At 36.2% G+C, this 12,386-nt stretch overlaps 1 protein-coding gene across 1 annotated transcript in view; it reads left to right on the top strand.

Annotated features, from left to right (window-relative positions):
* Positions 1 to 12,386, top strand: part of AGBL3 (ATP/GTP binding protein like 3) — a 102,151-nt gene that overhangs the window by 34,552 nt on the left and 55,213 nt on the right. The window contains 3 exon segments of the mRNA XM_021079175.1: positions 4,036 to 4,143; positions 7,876 to 8,014; positions 9,555 to 10,334. Coding sequence (XP_020934834.1) covers positions 4,036 to 4,143; positions 7,876 to 8,014; positions 9,555 to 10,334 — 1,027 coding nt within the window.

Genomic DNA, 12,386 nt, shown 5'->3' with positions numbered 1-12,386 from the left:
GAAAGTCAGTATTTTAAAGCTCCAAGAAGAAAACATAGGATTTTATCTTCATAATCATGGGATAAAGCAGTAATACCTTAGAGAAGATCCAGAAAGAAAAAGGATGCAATGAAAAAAATAAAGAAATTTGACGTCTTCAAAATTGTAAATTTTCACCAAAGACACAGTTAATAACATGAAGAGGCAAGCCAGTCTGTAAGAAAATATTCCCAACATGTATTGACAAAGGACTTGTGTGCAGAATATATGAAGAATTTCTGCAAATCAATATTAAGAAGAAAAAATCCTAATTAAAAAATGAGTAATGGGAGTTCCCATCATGGCTGAGCAGTAGCAAATCTGACTAGGTAGGATCCATGAGGATGCAGGTTTGACCCATGGCCTCGCTCTGGTGTTGTCGTAAGCTGTGGTGTAGGTTGCAGATGTGGCTCATATCCCATGTTGCTGTGGCTGTGGTGTAGGCCTGCAGCTGTGGATCTGATTTGACCCCTAGCCTAGAACTTCCATGTGCTGAGGGTACAGCCCCAAAAAGCTATACACACACACACGCGTGCGCACATGTGTGCACACACACACATACACACACACACATATATATATGCAAAATACTTGAGCAAACATTATCAAAGGAAGACATATAATGGCTAAGAAACATATGGCAAAGTGTTCAACATGGGACATGAAAATTAAAATTGCAGTGAGATACGACTTTATATTTAGGATGGCAAAAGCTTTTAATTTTAAAAAGCTGACAACTCCAAATAATGCAGAACAATGGAGCTTTAATAAATTGTTGGTGAGAGTGTAAAATTTTGTAACCACTTAAAAGGTTTAGCAGTTTTATTTTTGAATAAAGGACAATACGTAACTATCCCGTAACCAGCAGCTCCACTCCTAGGTATTAATATTAGAGACATAAAAATATATGTCCTCAAAAATAGTTACATGGAATTTTCATTTTCATCTTTATTCACAATAGCCAAAAGCTGGAAACAACTCAGAAGTCCATCAGTAGGAGAATGGATAACGAAACTATCATATAACCATATAGTGGCAGACATCAGCAGTAAAAAAGGAAAATGAAAAACTGGTAAACACAACATGGATGAATTCCAAAAACATTACACTGAGTTAAAGCGGCCAAAACCAGAAGACTACTTAATACATGATTACAGTTGTAGATACAAGTTGTAGAACAGGGAAATCTTGTTTATGGTGACGGAAATCAGTGGTTTTTGGAGGTGGGTGGGTGGTGGGGATCAACTGGGAAAGGGCAAGAGGGACCTTTCCAGGATGATAAAAATGTGCTGTATCTTGATAAGTGTATTGGTTATATGATTACATATATACATGCATATATATATATATACATGCATATATATATATACACACACACATACTTATTTAAAACTCAAACTTGAAGTGTACAATTAAAATCCATACATTGCATTCTTTGTAATATATAAATTTTACTCAATTTAAAAAGTGTTCACAGAATTCCTGTCGTGGCGCAGTGGTTAACGAATCCAACTAGGAACCATGAGGTTGCAGGTTGGATCCCTGGCCTTGCTCAGTGGGTTAAGGATCTGGCATTGCTGTGAGCTGTGGTGTAGGTCGCAGATGTGGCTTGGATCCCGTGTTGCTGTGGCTGTGGCATAGGCCAGCTGCTACAGCTCCGATTCGACCCCTAGCCTGGGAACCTCCATATTGCCGCAGGAGCGGCCCTAAAAAAGGCAAAAAGACCAAAAATTAAAAAAATAGAAAGTGTTCACAATTCTCCATCCATGAATCCTCACCCTTTGAAATAACATCTTGCATTTTCTTCCATGAAGAGGTATACTCTCGTGCCCCATGTCTTGAATCTGAGATGGCCTATGACTTGCTTTAGCCAAACAGAATGTGGCAGAGATGATAGCATGCCAGTGTTGACCTAGGCTTCAAGAGACTTTATACACTTTTGCTTTCTCTTAAACCCTGTCCGTGGAGTTCCCATTGTGGCGCAGTGGTTAACAAATCCGACTAGAAACCATGAGGTTGCAGGTTCGATCCCTGGCCTTGCTCAGTGGATTAAGGGCATTGCCATGAGCTGTGGTGTAGGTCGCAGACACAGCTCAGATCCTGCGTTGTTGTGGCTCTGGCATAGGCTAGAGGCTACAGCTCTGATTCGACCCCTAGCCTGGGAACCTCCATATGCTGTGGGAGTGGCCCTAGAAAAGGCAAAAAGACAAAAAAAAAAGCAATTCCTAGAGTAGCTTATGGATAATGAAAGTATAGTGAAGATGAGCTGAGGTTATCCTAGATCAGCCAAACTTGCAGCTGATCAAGATACATGAGTGAACCTAACCAGTACCAGAAGAATCACCCAGCTAAGATAAATGTTGTTTTATGTCACTAAGTTTTGGAATAAGGTTCTTATGTAGGAAAAGTTAACTAACACTTATACCAGAATGGCTTAGAGTTCAATCTCTGTAGGAATAAACAGTGGCCCATGATCTGACCCATCACTTACTCTGAGCCTTTTATTCATCATTGAAAAATGGGGCATAAATCAGTCTTGGGAAAGGAATGCCTTTTATAATCAGTGCCCAAAGAATTTCTATAAAATGTTTAATTAAATTTTAAATAAATTAAAATTTTAATTAATTTTAAAAGCATTAATTAAATGATGTAGAAAGTTATCAGTAGATTTTCTAAAGTAGTCTCAAAGTTTACAGAGAGCAAATCATATGCCATTTGTACACAGACATTAGGTTAATTCCTCTCTGAGCCAAGCAGGCTCCTTTTAAGAGAGAAAAAAATAAAATAACCATGTAATCTAAGTGAGAAAATGATATGAGTTTGATATATTATATGAGTTTGATATATATTTGATGATATTAAATGAGTTTGCTGAACTGTTTTTAAAAGGGCATATATATGGCTTTATATATCAAGATGTAAAAAAAAAAAAAGCAAGGCAAATAGCTGAAATTCCCAAAATTTTCAGAAAAATACTACATTAAAAGTTCATGATTAATTTTGGTTTGAATTGATTACATTTTCAACTAGTGAGGGTCTCACTTTGAAATTTCAATTTGCTTTATTTATTATTGGTTTATTTGGTTGTGTGTTGTTCATTTAACCCTGCAATGTACAGTGGTGCATATTTGCATCAGTATTCTAGTCCGTGTTTTTTCTGTAGCTAGACATGGCCCCTCTTCACTGTGTCACATACACTGCTATTGCTGAAGCAGTTGTACATGAAATCCCCAAAACGTGTTTGTCCAGAGATACTTGTTTCTCATCACTCAGTTGTTGTTGTTTTTTTTTTTTTTTAATTTCAATAAATGTATTCGAGATCATCCAGGCTGGCTCCTTCTATTGGAGAATATTTATTCCCAGAGCCAAAACATAGTTTGACACATATCAGTCAGCAATAAAAGAAGAAAATTAGTCATCATCAAATACTTGTCCACTAAAAAGTGGGAACAGCTAGAGTAGTTGGGCCATGAAGTCATTTTTTTCCAATCAGATAGATCCTGGTCAAAAATGTGGTCCTAAAATTATAATGAAGAGAAGGAAAGCTGGTCTAGGTAAAGACAAAAATGGGGCTCCAAGGCTAGCGTTCCTCTGGGGAGACAAAAGAAACTTGACGCATGTATTTAAGCTTAGGGAAAAACCATTATCAAGCAGAAGACTGAAGATGCAGGGAAAGAGAATAAAAGGTGGAGGAAGATTCCCAGAGGTAGGTTAGAAAGGCATCAAGCATTCAAGAGAAATAGAAACTTGAGTATAACATCTATGATGACAATGACACAAATAAGCATGAACTACTCAACTATAATTTAGAACCAATTTGCAAATGGAATGTTACGGGTTTTGTGAAAGTGTGACCATGCTCATTGTTACTGCCAATGAACCCTTGATAAAATCCACCCTCACATAAAACACTAAATGTTAGCCTAGGTCTACCAATGAATAATTTGAAAATATACAATAAATTTTCTCATTTTCTTTTGAAGTCATATTCAAATAATGGTTTCTCTTTTTCTCCAGGTTGGACCCCTTCTTTTCCTGAGCCAGTGTACATCCCAACAGGCCTGGAGATGGAACCCCTTTACCCAAACTCCAAGGAAGATACTGTGGTTTATCTAGCTGAAGATGGTGGGTACATAGTGACACATGTTGCTATAAAATACAGTTTGGTACCTAGGCTAATGTCTTAAGTTATATTTGTTTTGCTGTTTATGGTGGAAATTGCAGGTTACTGGGAATTCTCTGACTCCAAAAACATGTTTGGTTACTGTTGATTCAAATACTGATTCAGTGCTAATTATAATCTTGAAGGTACATATCCTAATTTATGCAAAGTTACTTTAAAATAAAGCATTACGTTGACCATAAGAATGAAGTGTTTTACTTAGGTGGAATTAAGCTTCACGCCAGTTTTCAAAGAGTGCTCTGCAACTAACTATTGTTCCCTGTCTATAGGTCATGTTCATACAACCTTTCAAATGGTTTATTTTCATTTCATTTTAATGCACTTCTTGGGATTGCCATCCTTAAGAGGAATATATCCCACACTGCAAATAACATCTAAGATTCTATCTCAGGAAAGTGTTCTTTTTTTTATTACTCAATGAACTTTATTACATTTATAGTTGTACAGTGATCATCACAACCCAATTTTATAGCATTTCTATCCTAAACCTCCAGCACATCCCCCTACCCCCCAACCTGTCTGATTTTGGAAACCGTAAGTTTTTTAAAGTCTGTGAGTCAGTATCTGTTCTGCTAAAACGTTCATTTGTCCTTTTTTTTAGATTCCATATGTAAGTAATAGCTTATGATGTTGGTGTCTCACTGTCTGACTTCTCTTAGCATGATAATTTCTAGGTTCATCCATGTTGCTGCAAATGCCATTATTTCTTTCATTTTAATGGCTGAATAATATTCCACTGTGTATATGTACCACATCTTCCTTGTCCACTCCTCTGTCGATGGACATTTAGGTTGTTTCCCATCATGACTCTTGTATATAGTACTGCAATGAACAGTCATGGTTTTCTCTGTAGAGATGCTCAGGAGTGAGATTGCTGGCAGGAAAGTGTTCTTAACACTCAGGATCAATAACTGCACTTTCAGAGCTCTGGTAATGCATAATCTCTGCTTTATCATAAGGTGTGCTAATAATCAAACATAGAAGTTTCAACATATATTCTAAGCCGTGCTGCTCCTAAAGCACCAGCATAAGGGACTGGAGGACTCCTGTATAATTTCACCATCACATTTTCTATATTTTAGAATATATATTAAAAGATGATTTCCAGGGAACGTATGTATTTTATTTAAAGAGCTGACAAAAAATAGATTAATAAGGATTGCTTCTTATACCGTAAGTGATTCCAGAAATTACACACTTGTGCATTTTTAAACAAGTGGAGTAAGAGAAGCAGCTCTGATTTTTTTTAAGTTGATTTCAAATGATTTATATAGCTAACCTACCTTAGTTTCCACACACAACTTAAATGAGATCTAATGTAAAATTAAAGTAGTTGAGGTGAGTCAGTCAAGGTCTTGTCAGGAATTGGATGGCATACCTGGAGTAATTTATAAAAGTTTAATAAAAGAATAACTTACAAAAGGGTGGACAGAATTAAGGGAACAAATGTAGGATAGTAAAGCAACATAGACTTGTCAGCAGAACAGAAGCATTATTTCTCCTGGGCCTGAAAGGGTCAGAGAACAGACTGATTTCCAGACCTATGGCTGTAGGAGAAGGAAGTCTCCAGACAACTGGGTATATAGAACTCTGGGTTGATGTTTTTTTTCCTTTTACATGTTTTTCTTTCTTTAAAGATACTATTCTGTTGTCCCATGACATCTGTTCTCTTTAGTAAAAAGTCAGCCATAATTTATATCATTGTTCCCTCTATATGATGTATTTTTTTCTCTTGGCTGTTTTCAGCAGTTGGACTGTGATCTACATAGATTTGGTTATTTCTATATTTATCCTGCTTGGAGTTTGCCTAACCTTTTGGATCCATAGTTTAATAAGGTTCTTTGTTTTTTTGTGGGTTTTTTCCCCAAAATTTGGGAAAATTTTAGCCATTATTTCTTCACATACTTTTCATGTTGTTTGTTCTATCCTTTGCAATTCCAATTACACATATATTAGATTTCTTTTTTTCTTTCCTTCTTTTTTTTGGCTTTTCTTTTTTCTTTTCATTGCTTTTTAGGGCCACAAGTGCAGCATGTGAAGTTCCCAGGCTAGGGTAGGGGTTGAATCCGAGCTTCAGCTGCCAGCCTACACCACAACCATGGCAACGCTGCATCGAGCCATGTCTGGGACCTACACCATAGCTCAAGGCAATGTCGGATCCTTAACCCACTGAATGGGGCTAGGGATTGAACCTGCAATCGGGTTTGTTTCCACTAAACCACAAGGGGAACTCCAAGATTTCAAGCTATGACCTACATGTCACTGGATCTTTGTCTTTGCCTTTGAGTTTGGATAGTTTGTATACATTTGTTTCTAAGTTCACTGAGTCTTTTGCAGTATTCAGTTTCTTTTAAGCCTATCTAGCAAATCTTTCATTTCCGTTATTGTACTTTTTTATTTCTAGATTTTCCTTTTCGTTCTTTCTATAATTTCCATTTCTTTTTTTTGTTTTTTGTTTTTTTTTTGCCATTGCTTGACCTGTTTATTCATCATCTCTGTCTTTACCTTTAAGTCTTTTAACATGTATTCATAGTCTTTCTCTGTTAATCCCACCATCTGGGTTATCTTGGGGTCTCTTGAATATGTGAATATATTATCTTGGGGTCTCTTAACTGTGTATATATATTTGTCAGATCAGATTTCCTGCTTCCCTGTATGCTTCTTAATTTTGTTACCACATGTGGGAAATTGTGAAAGATATATTGTAGTAATCTGTATTATGTTCTTTTTAAAATTATGTTGATTTTTTTTCCGGTAGGCAGCTAAATTGCTGGCAAATCATTTACTTCATTTAGAATTGTTTTTTGTTGTTGTTGTTTGTTTTATATAAACAGGTCTCTTTTCATTTTGTTATTAGTTCTAGGTCATGGCTCTTACTCCTGGGTGTGGTTCTTAATGCCTAATATATAAGCTTTCTGGAGTCACAATTGAATGCCTGAAGTGTTCAGTGAAGTCTTTCTATTCTGGATAGATTGGAATTTCAATAAATCCCAGAATGTATATCCTCTGGGATCTCAGTTCCGCTGCAGCACACAGTCCTGTCTTCCTTAGTCTTAGCCTGTGCTTGTATGGCCAAGCCTTCATCCAAGGACTGGGGAACCATCATGTACAGGGAGACTATTCAAGTCCTCCCTGTATGTAGCTTTCTTCTCTCTGGTACCCGGGGTACCAGTTTCAGCGACCAAGGAAACATTTTGCCCCCTCTGCTCAGCAAGACTGTTATGCTGTTAAGTGCCCTCTTCCTAAGAGATAGTTTAAAAGTAACCCCAGGAAGAAAACAAGAATTAAACATGAGCTTCTTTCATATATTTATCATCTTTCAAGAACCTTATATAATTCTGGTCTATATGTTGTCCAAATTCATGAAAACAACTCATATTTTTGGTCCAGTTTTATGGTCATTTACAGTGAAAGGACAACTTCAGAATCAATTCCTTCATTATAACCAGAAGTAGAATAAATATTTTTAATGTGAGAAATACATAAATTTATTTTAGGCCTTGCTTTTCTAAACATGCAGACGTTCTCACTTCAACATAAACTTAAACGTTAGTGTCAAATTACAATAAATTTACAATCCTTAGTGACACTTCAACTATATTGTAGCTCCACACTGCAGAATAGCCTGTGTACTTTAGCTATGGCATTATATCTTTATGGTCCTCTCTCATCAGCCTACAAAGAGCCATGTTTTGTGTATTCTCGAGTTGGGGGCAACCGAACACCCTTGAAGCAGCCCGTGGATAACTGTGATGATACTTTGATGTTTGAAGCAAGGTTTGAGAGTGGTAATCTACAGAAGGTAGTCAAAGTGTAGGTTTTAAATATTTTTATTTGAGGAGCTAGACTATAAGTGTTTGTTGTTTCCTATATTAAGTTTTAGTGTCCACTACAAACCATAGTTTTAGTATCTACTACAAACCAAATTCTTTGAAGTATAGATGCTAATTAGAGATTTTATTGTAAGGGCGTGGGTATGGCAGGTTCTGGATTCAAATGATTTTGAGAACTATGAATTAAAGTTAACCAAGTTTCTGTACTGTACATTTTCAGTATGCCAATATGAGTTCTCCCCCCCCCACATACATGCAAACAGACACACAAACTGCTTTACAAACTTCTTTAAATTAAATTTTGGCGTATAGTGGATTTACAACATCAAACTTTTTTAGTTCTTTGGATGAGTGTTGTATAAAATATGCTTGAGAATGTGCATGTAATCCAGAAATACTCTTATTTAAAAATTTTTTATGAGAAAGTTTAAACATACACTTAATACAGAGTGCAATACAGTTCTACGTTAACTTCCACATACCATCACCTACCTTCAGCAGCTCTCAAGGTTTTGCAACATTCATTTCACCAGTTTCTAGTTCACTATGTATAACTACACACACAAACCCGCATACACACACAAGTGCATAATGTTGATAGAACAGGAAATTACTTGGTAAAGGAAAAAAGTCACAACTAACCAGGTAGAATTGTTATATATCTAAGAAATATACTAATGAAATTATTTTTGCCTTTATTTTGCCTTTATTATGACTAATTATGGGGGATGCAAATAGTTATCAAATATACTTCCTGTCCTCAGTTTAAAATTTTTTAATCCATATGCTCATAGTAATTTTTGTGTACATATAGAAATACCTATCACCTAAGAAGGGTTAAAAAGTATATATTTTGGAGTTCCTGTCGTGGCGCAGTGGTTAATGAATCTGACTAGGAACTGTGAGGTTGCAGGTTCGATCCCTGGCCTTGCTCAATGGGTTAAGGATCCGGTGTTGCCATGAGCTGTGGTGTAGGTCGCAGATATGGCTTGGATCCCATGTTGCTGTGGCTCTGGTGTAGGCCGGTGGCTGCAGCTCCGATTGGACCCCTAGCCTGGGAACCTCCATATGCCGTGGGAGCAGCCCTAGAAAAGGCAATCTAATATAAAACAGAAATATATGTCTGAAGTAAAAAAACAAACATTGGACTTTAATTCAGTTTTAAGAACTCTTTAATCACTTCTTTTATAGGAAACATAGTTGGGTTGAAATATTTTTATCAAATGCCATTTTTTATATGCCTCTTGAATTACAAAGGAATTAAAAGGCTTTAGAATTAGCATAGAAGCAGTATCATCCAATAAAAGAGAATATTTCAAAACTTTAATCTTTTGCAATTACTTGCTATTAGATACTGCCTAAATAAACATTGTTTCTTGAATAAAAAGCTTTCTATGAATAGGTAGTTTATTATTTTACGTTTATTATGACTTTTATTATTTAATTTAAACTTGAATGTCATTTTTACATTTTTATGTGCTTTTTTCCCCCTTCTTTTTTTTTGTGTGTGTGTGTTTTAGAGCAGAATATGAATACCAGCTAACTGTGCGCCCTGACCTGTTCACAAATAAACATACACAGTGGTTCTATTTCCAAGTCACTAATACCCAAGCAGGAATAGTCTACAGATTCACTATTACCAATTTCACCAAGCCTGCTAGTCTTTATAATCGGGGTATGCGCCCACTATTTTATTCTGAAAAAGAGGCCAACGCTCATAATGTTGGCTGGCAGAGAATAGGAGACCAAATCAAGTATTATAGAAACAACCAGGGGCAAGACGGGCGCCATTATTTCTCTCTTACGTGGACATTTCAATTTCCACACAATAAAGATACCTGCTACTTTGCTCACTGCTATCCATACACTTACACCAACCTGCAAGAATACCTTTCTAGCATCAATAATGACCCAGTTCGGTCAAAGTTTTGTAAAATCCGTGTCTTGTGCCACACTCTGGCCAGGAACATGGTGTACGTTTTAACGATTGCCACCCCCTTGAAGAACAATGACTCAAGAAAGCGAAAGGCCGTGATTTTGACTGCAAGGGTACATCCAGGAGAAACCAACAGCTCTTGGATCATGAAGGGATTCCTAGATTATATTTTAGGAGACTCAAGTGATGCACAGTTGCTTCGGGACACTTTCATCTTCAAGGTGGTACCCATGCTGAATCCAGATGGTGTGATTGTAGGAAATTATCGGTGTTCCTTAGCTGGACGGGATTTAAACCGTAACTATACATCTCTTCTGAAGGAATCATTTCCTTCTGTTTGGTATACCCGGAACATGATCCGTAGGTAAAATAAGCCTCAAAGTACCCTGTGCTAATTTAGTAAACTTGGTAGTAGTTTTGCTCCCACAATCCCACTCACTATACTTTAACTTTTCTTTAGATACCTGAACTATAGCTACTTAATTTTTCCCTCATTCTTCCCAACTCTGCTTCTCTGCCTTTCTGGTATTACGCCACTATATTCACTAGCTTTCTTTTAAATAATGAAATGGACTCTAGAATATTTTAATGGCTTTGTGAAACTTATGATTAAATTTGCACATCCCAAATTTGGTTTCCTGCTAAAGCTAGTGGTAGCACTGATGTTTATTTGGGGTTAACAAATATTGGATTAAATGAGAACATTATCATCAAAGTGCCCAGAATAGGACTTGGAACATTGGAAGCTCTAAATGTATTCAGTGTTTCCTCAAATGTAAAAGGAAAAAAAAAGTTGTTAATGAATTAGATATAGATGTAAAAACTCCTTGTAAAGCTATTTAGAATTGTTCAAATGTTACAATAATAAGTTCTATTATGGAGAATGTTCATATCCTCATCCAGCTTTGTTACCAGGGTCCCTCGTGCAAGCACAAGAGCACTGTGTGAAGGAGCAGGACCTCAGCTATACCTCCAGTTCCCCAGAGGAGCTGACAGGGTTTAGGAGTATTCAGCATGGCTCCAGTTACCTTCGTTCAGCCTCAGCTTTCACTTTCCTGTTAATCCTTTTATCTGCTTGTACCTATGGGGAGTGAAGGCCAGAGCCCCACAAAAAGGAGTGAAAACTCTTGTTTTATACTCTCTACAAATGTGGGCTCCAGGATTCCCTGAAGTTATTTGGGAAATATTTGAACGTTAAAGAGTAACCTTTGACTTCCTTATTTTCCTGGGGTGGCAGATAGTGAAAAGAGAGCTGAATAAATTTGCAAAGTGGTATCCTGGATTGGATTCTGGGACAGGAAAAAGGACATTAGGGGAAAACTAGTGAAATCCAGATAAGGTTGGGAGTTTAATTAATAGCCATGTACCAATGTTGTCTCCTTAGTTTTGACAATGTGTCATGGTTATGTGATACATTAATATTAGGGGGAACTGGATGAGGGGTATGGAAACTCTACTATTTTTGCCATGTTTATGTAAATGTAAAGTTATTCCAAAAATTAAAAGGTTTTTTGTTGTTGATATATAGAAAGAGAGCTGATGGAATGCCTATTAGGGTATTTATAATGTGGCTTAATGCTCTCTGACATTAAGGGTGCCTGGCCCAACACAAGATAGATTATAGGCCAAGGCCCCCTGGCTTGTCTCTATGGAAAATATTTTATATGTCTTGGTTTTCTCAAATTGCCTTGTAAGAAGGTTAAGGCAGGAATCTATTCAGTGAGTTTCAGAAAGGCTTCCAAGAAAGGAAAATACTTTAATGCAATTCATCATAGGCAGATAAATGGAATAAAAGTCATGTATGTATGGAAAGGTGAAGATACTTAAGATTAAATATATTTAAAGTATTTGAGAATAATAAGAGAGTGGATTTTAGTATAGGATACTTAGTGTAAGGTACTAAGAATATCCTAACTGTGGGTAAGGAAAAAAATCCCTACTGTTTCTAAAGTGATTTAAGTTAGTATAAGATGAGACAACCTACTATCCTGTTGCACTTCAAAAGTAGTAACCTTTATATGAGATTTAATTACTTAAAAATTTCCTTTTGACTCACTTATAAGAAACCAAAAGTTCATTAAAACTGGGGAAACATTGGTTTAAAAATGTGTAGCATATCTCATTTAAGGACCTAACTTGATATTCTTACTTTATAATCTAGTCCTTTTTCTAAAAATTTATAATGATCATATGGTGTCTTCATGTCAATCTTATTTTATTGACTAGGATTTATTGGGCACAAATGAAAAAGGACAGTAAATTAATACACATAACAGATGCTGGCTTGGGATTTCACTATACTTTAAAAGAGTAATGTTTCAAATAGAAACTATGCTTTGAATATTTTGATTTTAGAACTTAATATTTTTGTTATAAAAGTAATACATTTCATATTACTACAAATTGATAACATTTG

Source organism: Sus scrofa, chromosome 18 (genome assembly GCF_000003025.6).
Source record: "Sus scrofa isolate TJ Tabasco breed Duroc chromosome 18, Sscrofa11.1, whole genome shotgun sequence".
Taxonomy (NCBI): domain Eukaryota; kingdom Metazoa; phylum Chordata; class Mammalia; order Artiodactyla; family Suidae; genus Sus; species Sus scrofa.
The sequence above is the reverse complement of the archived record's forward strand: the minus strand, read 5'-3'. Positions and strand labels throughout refer to the sequence as shown.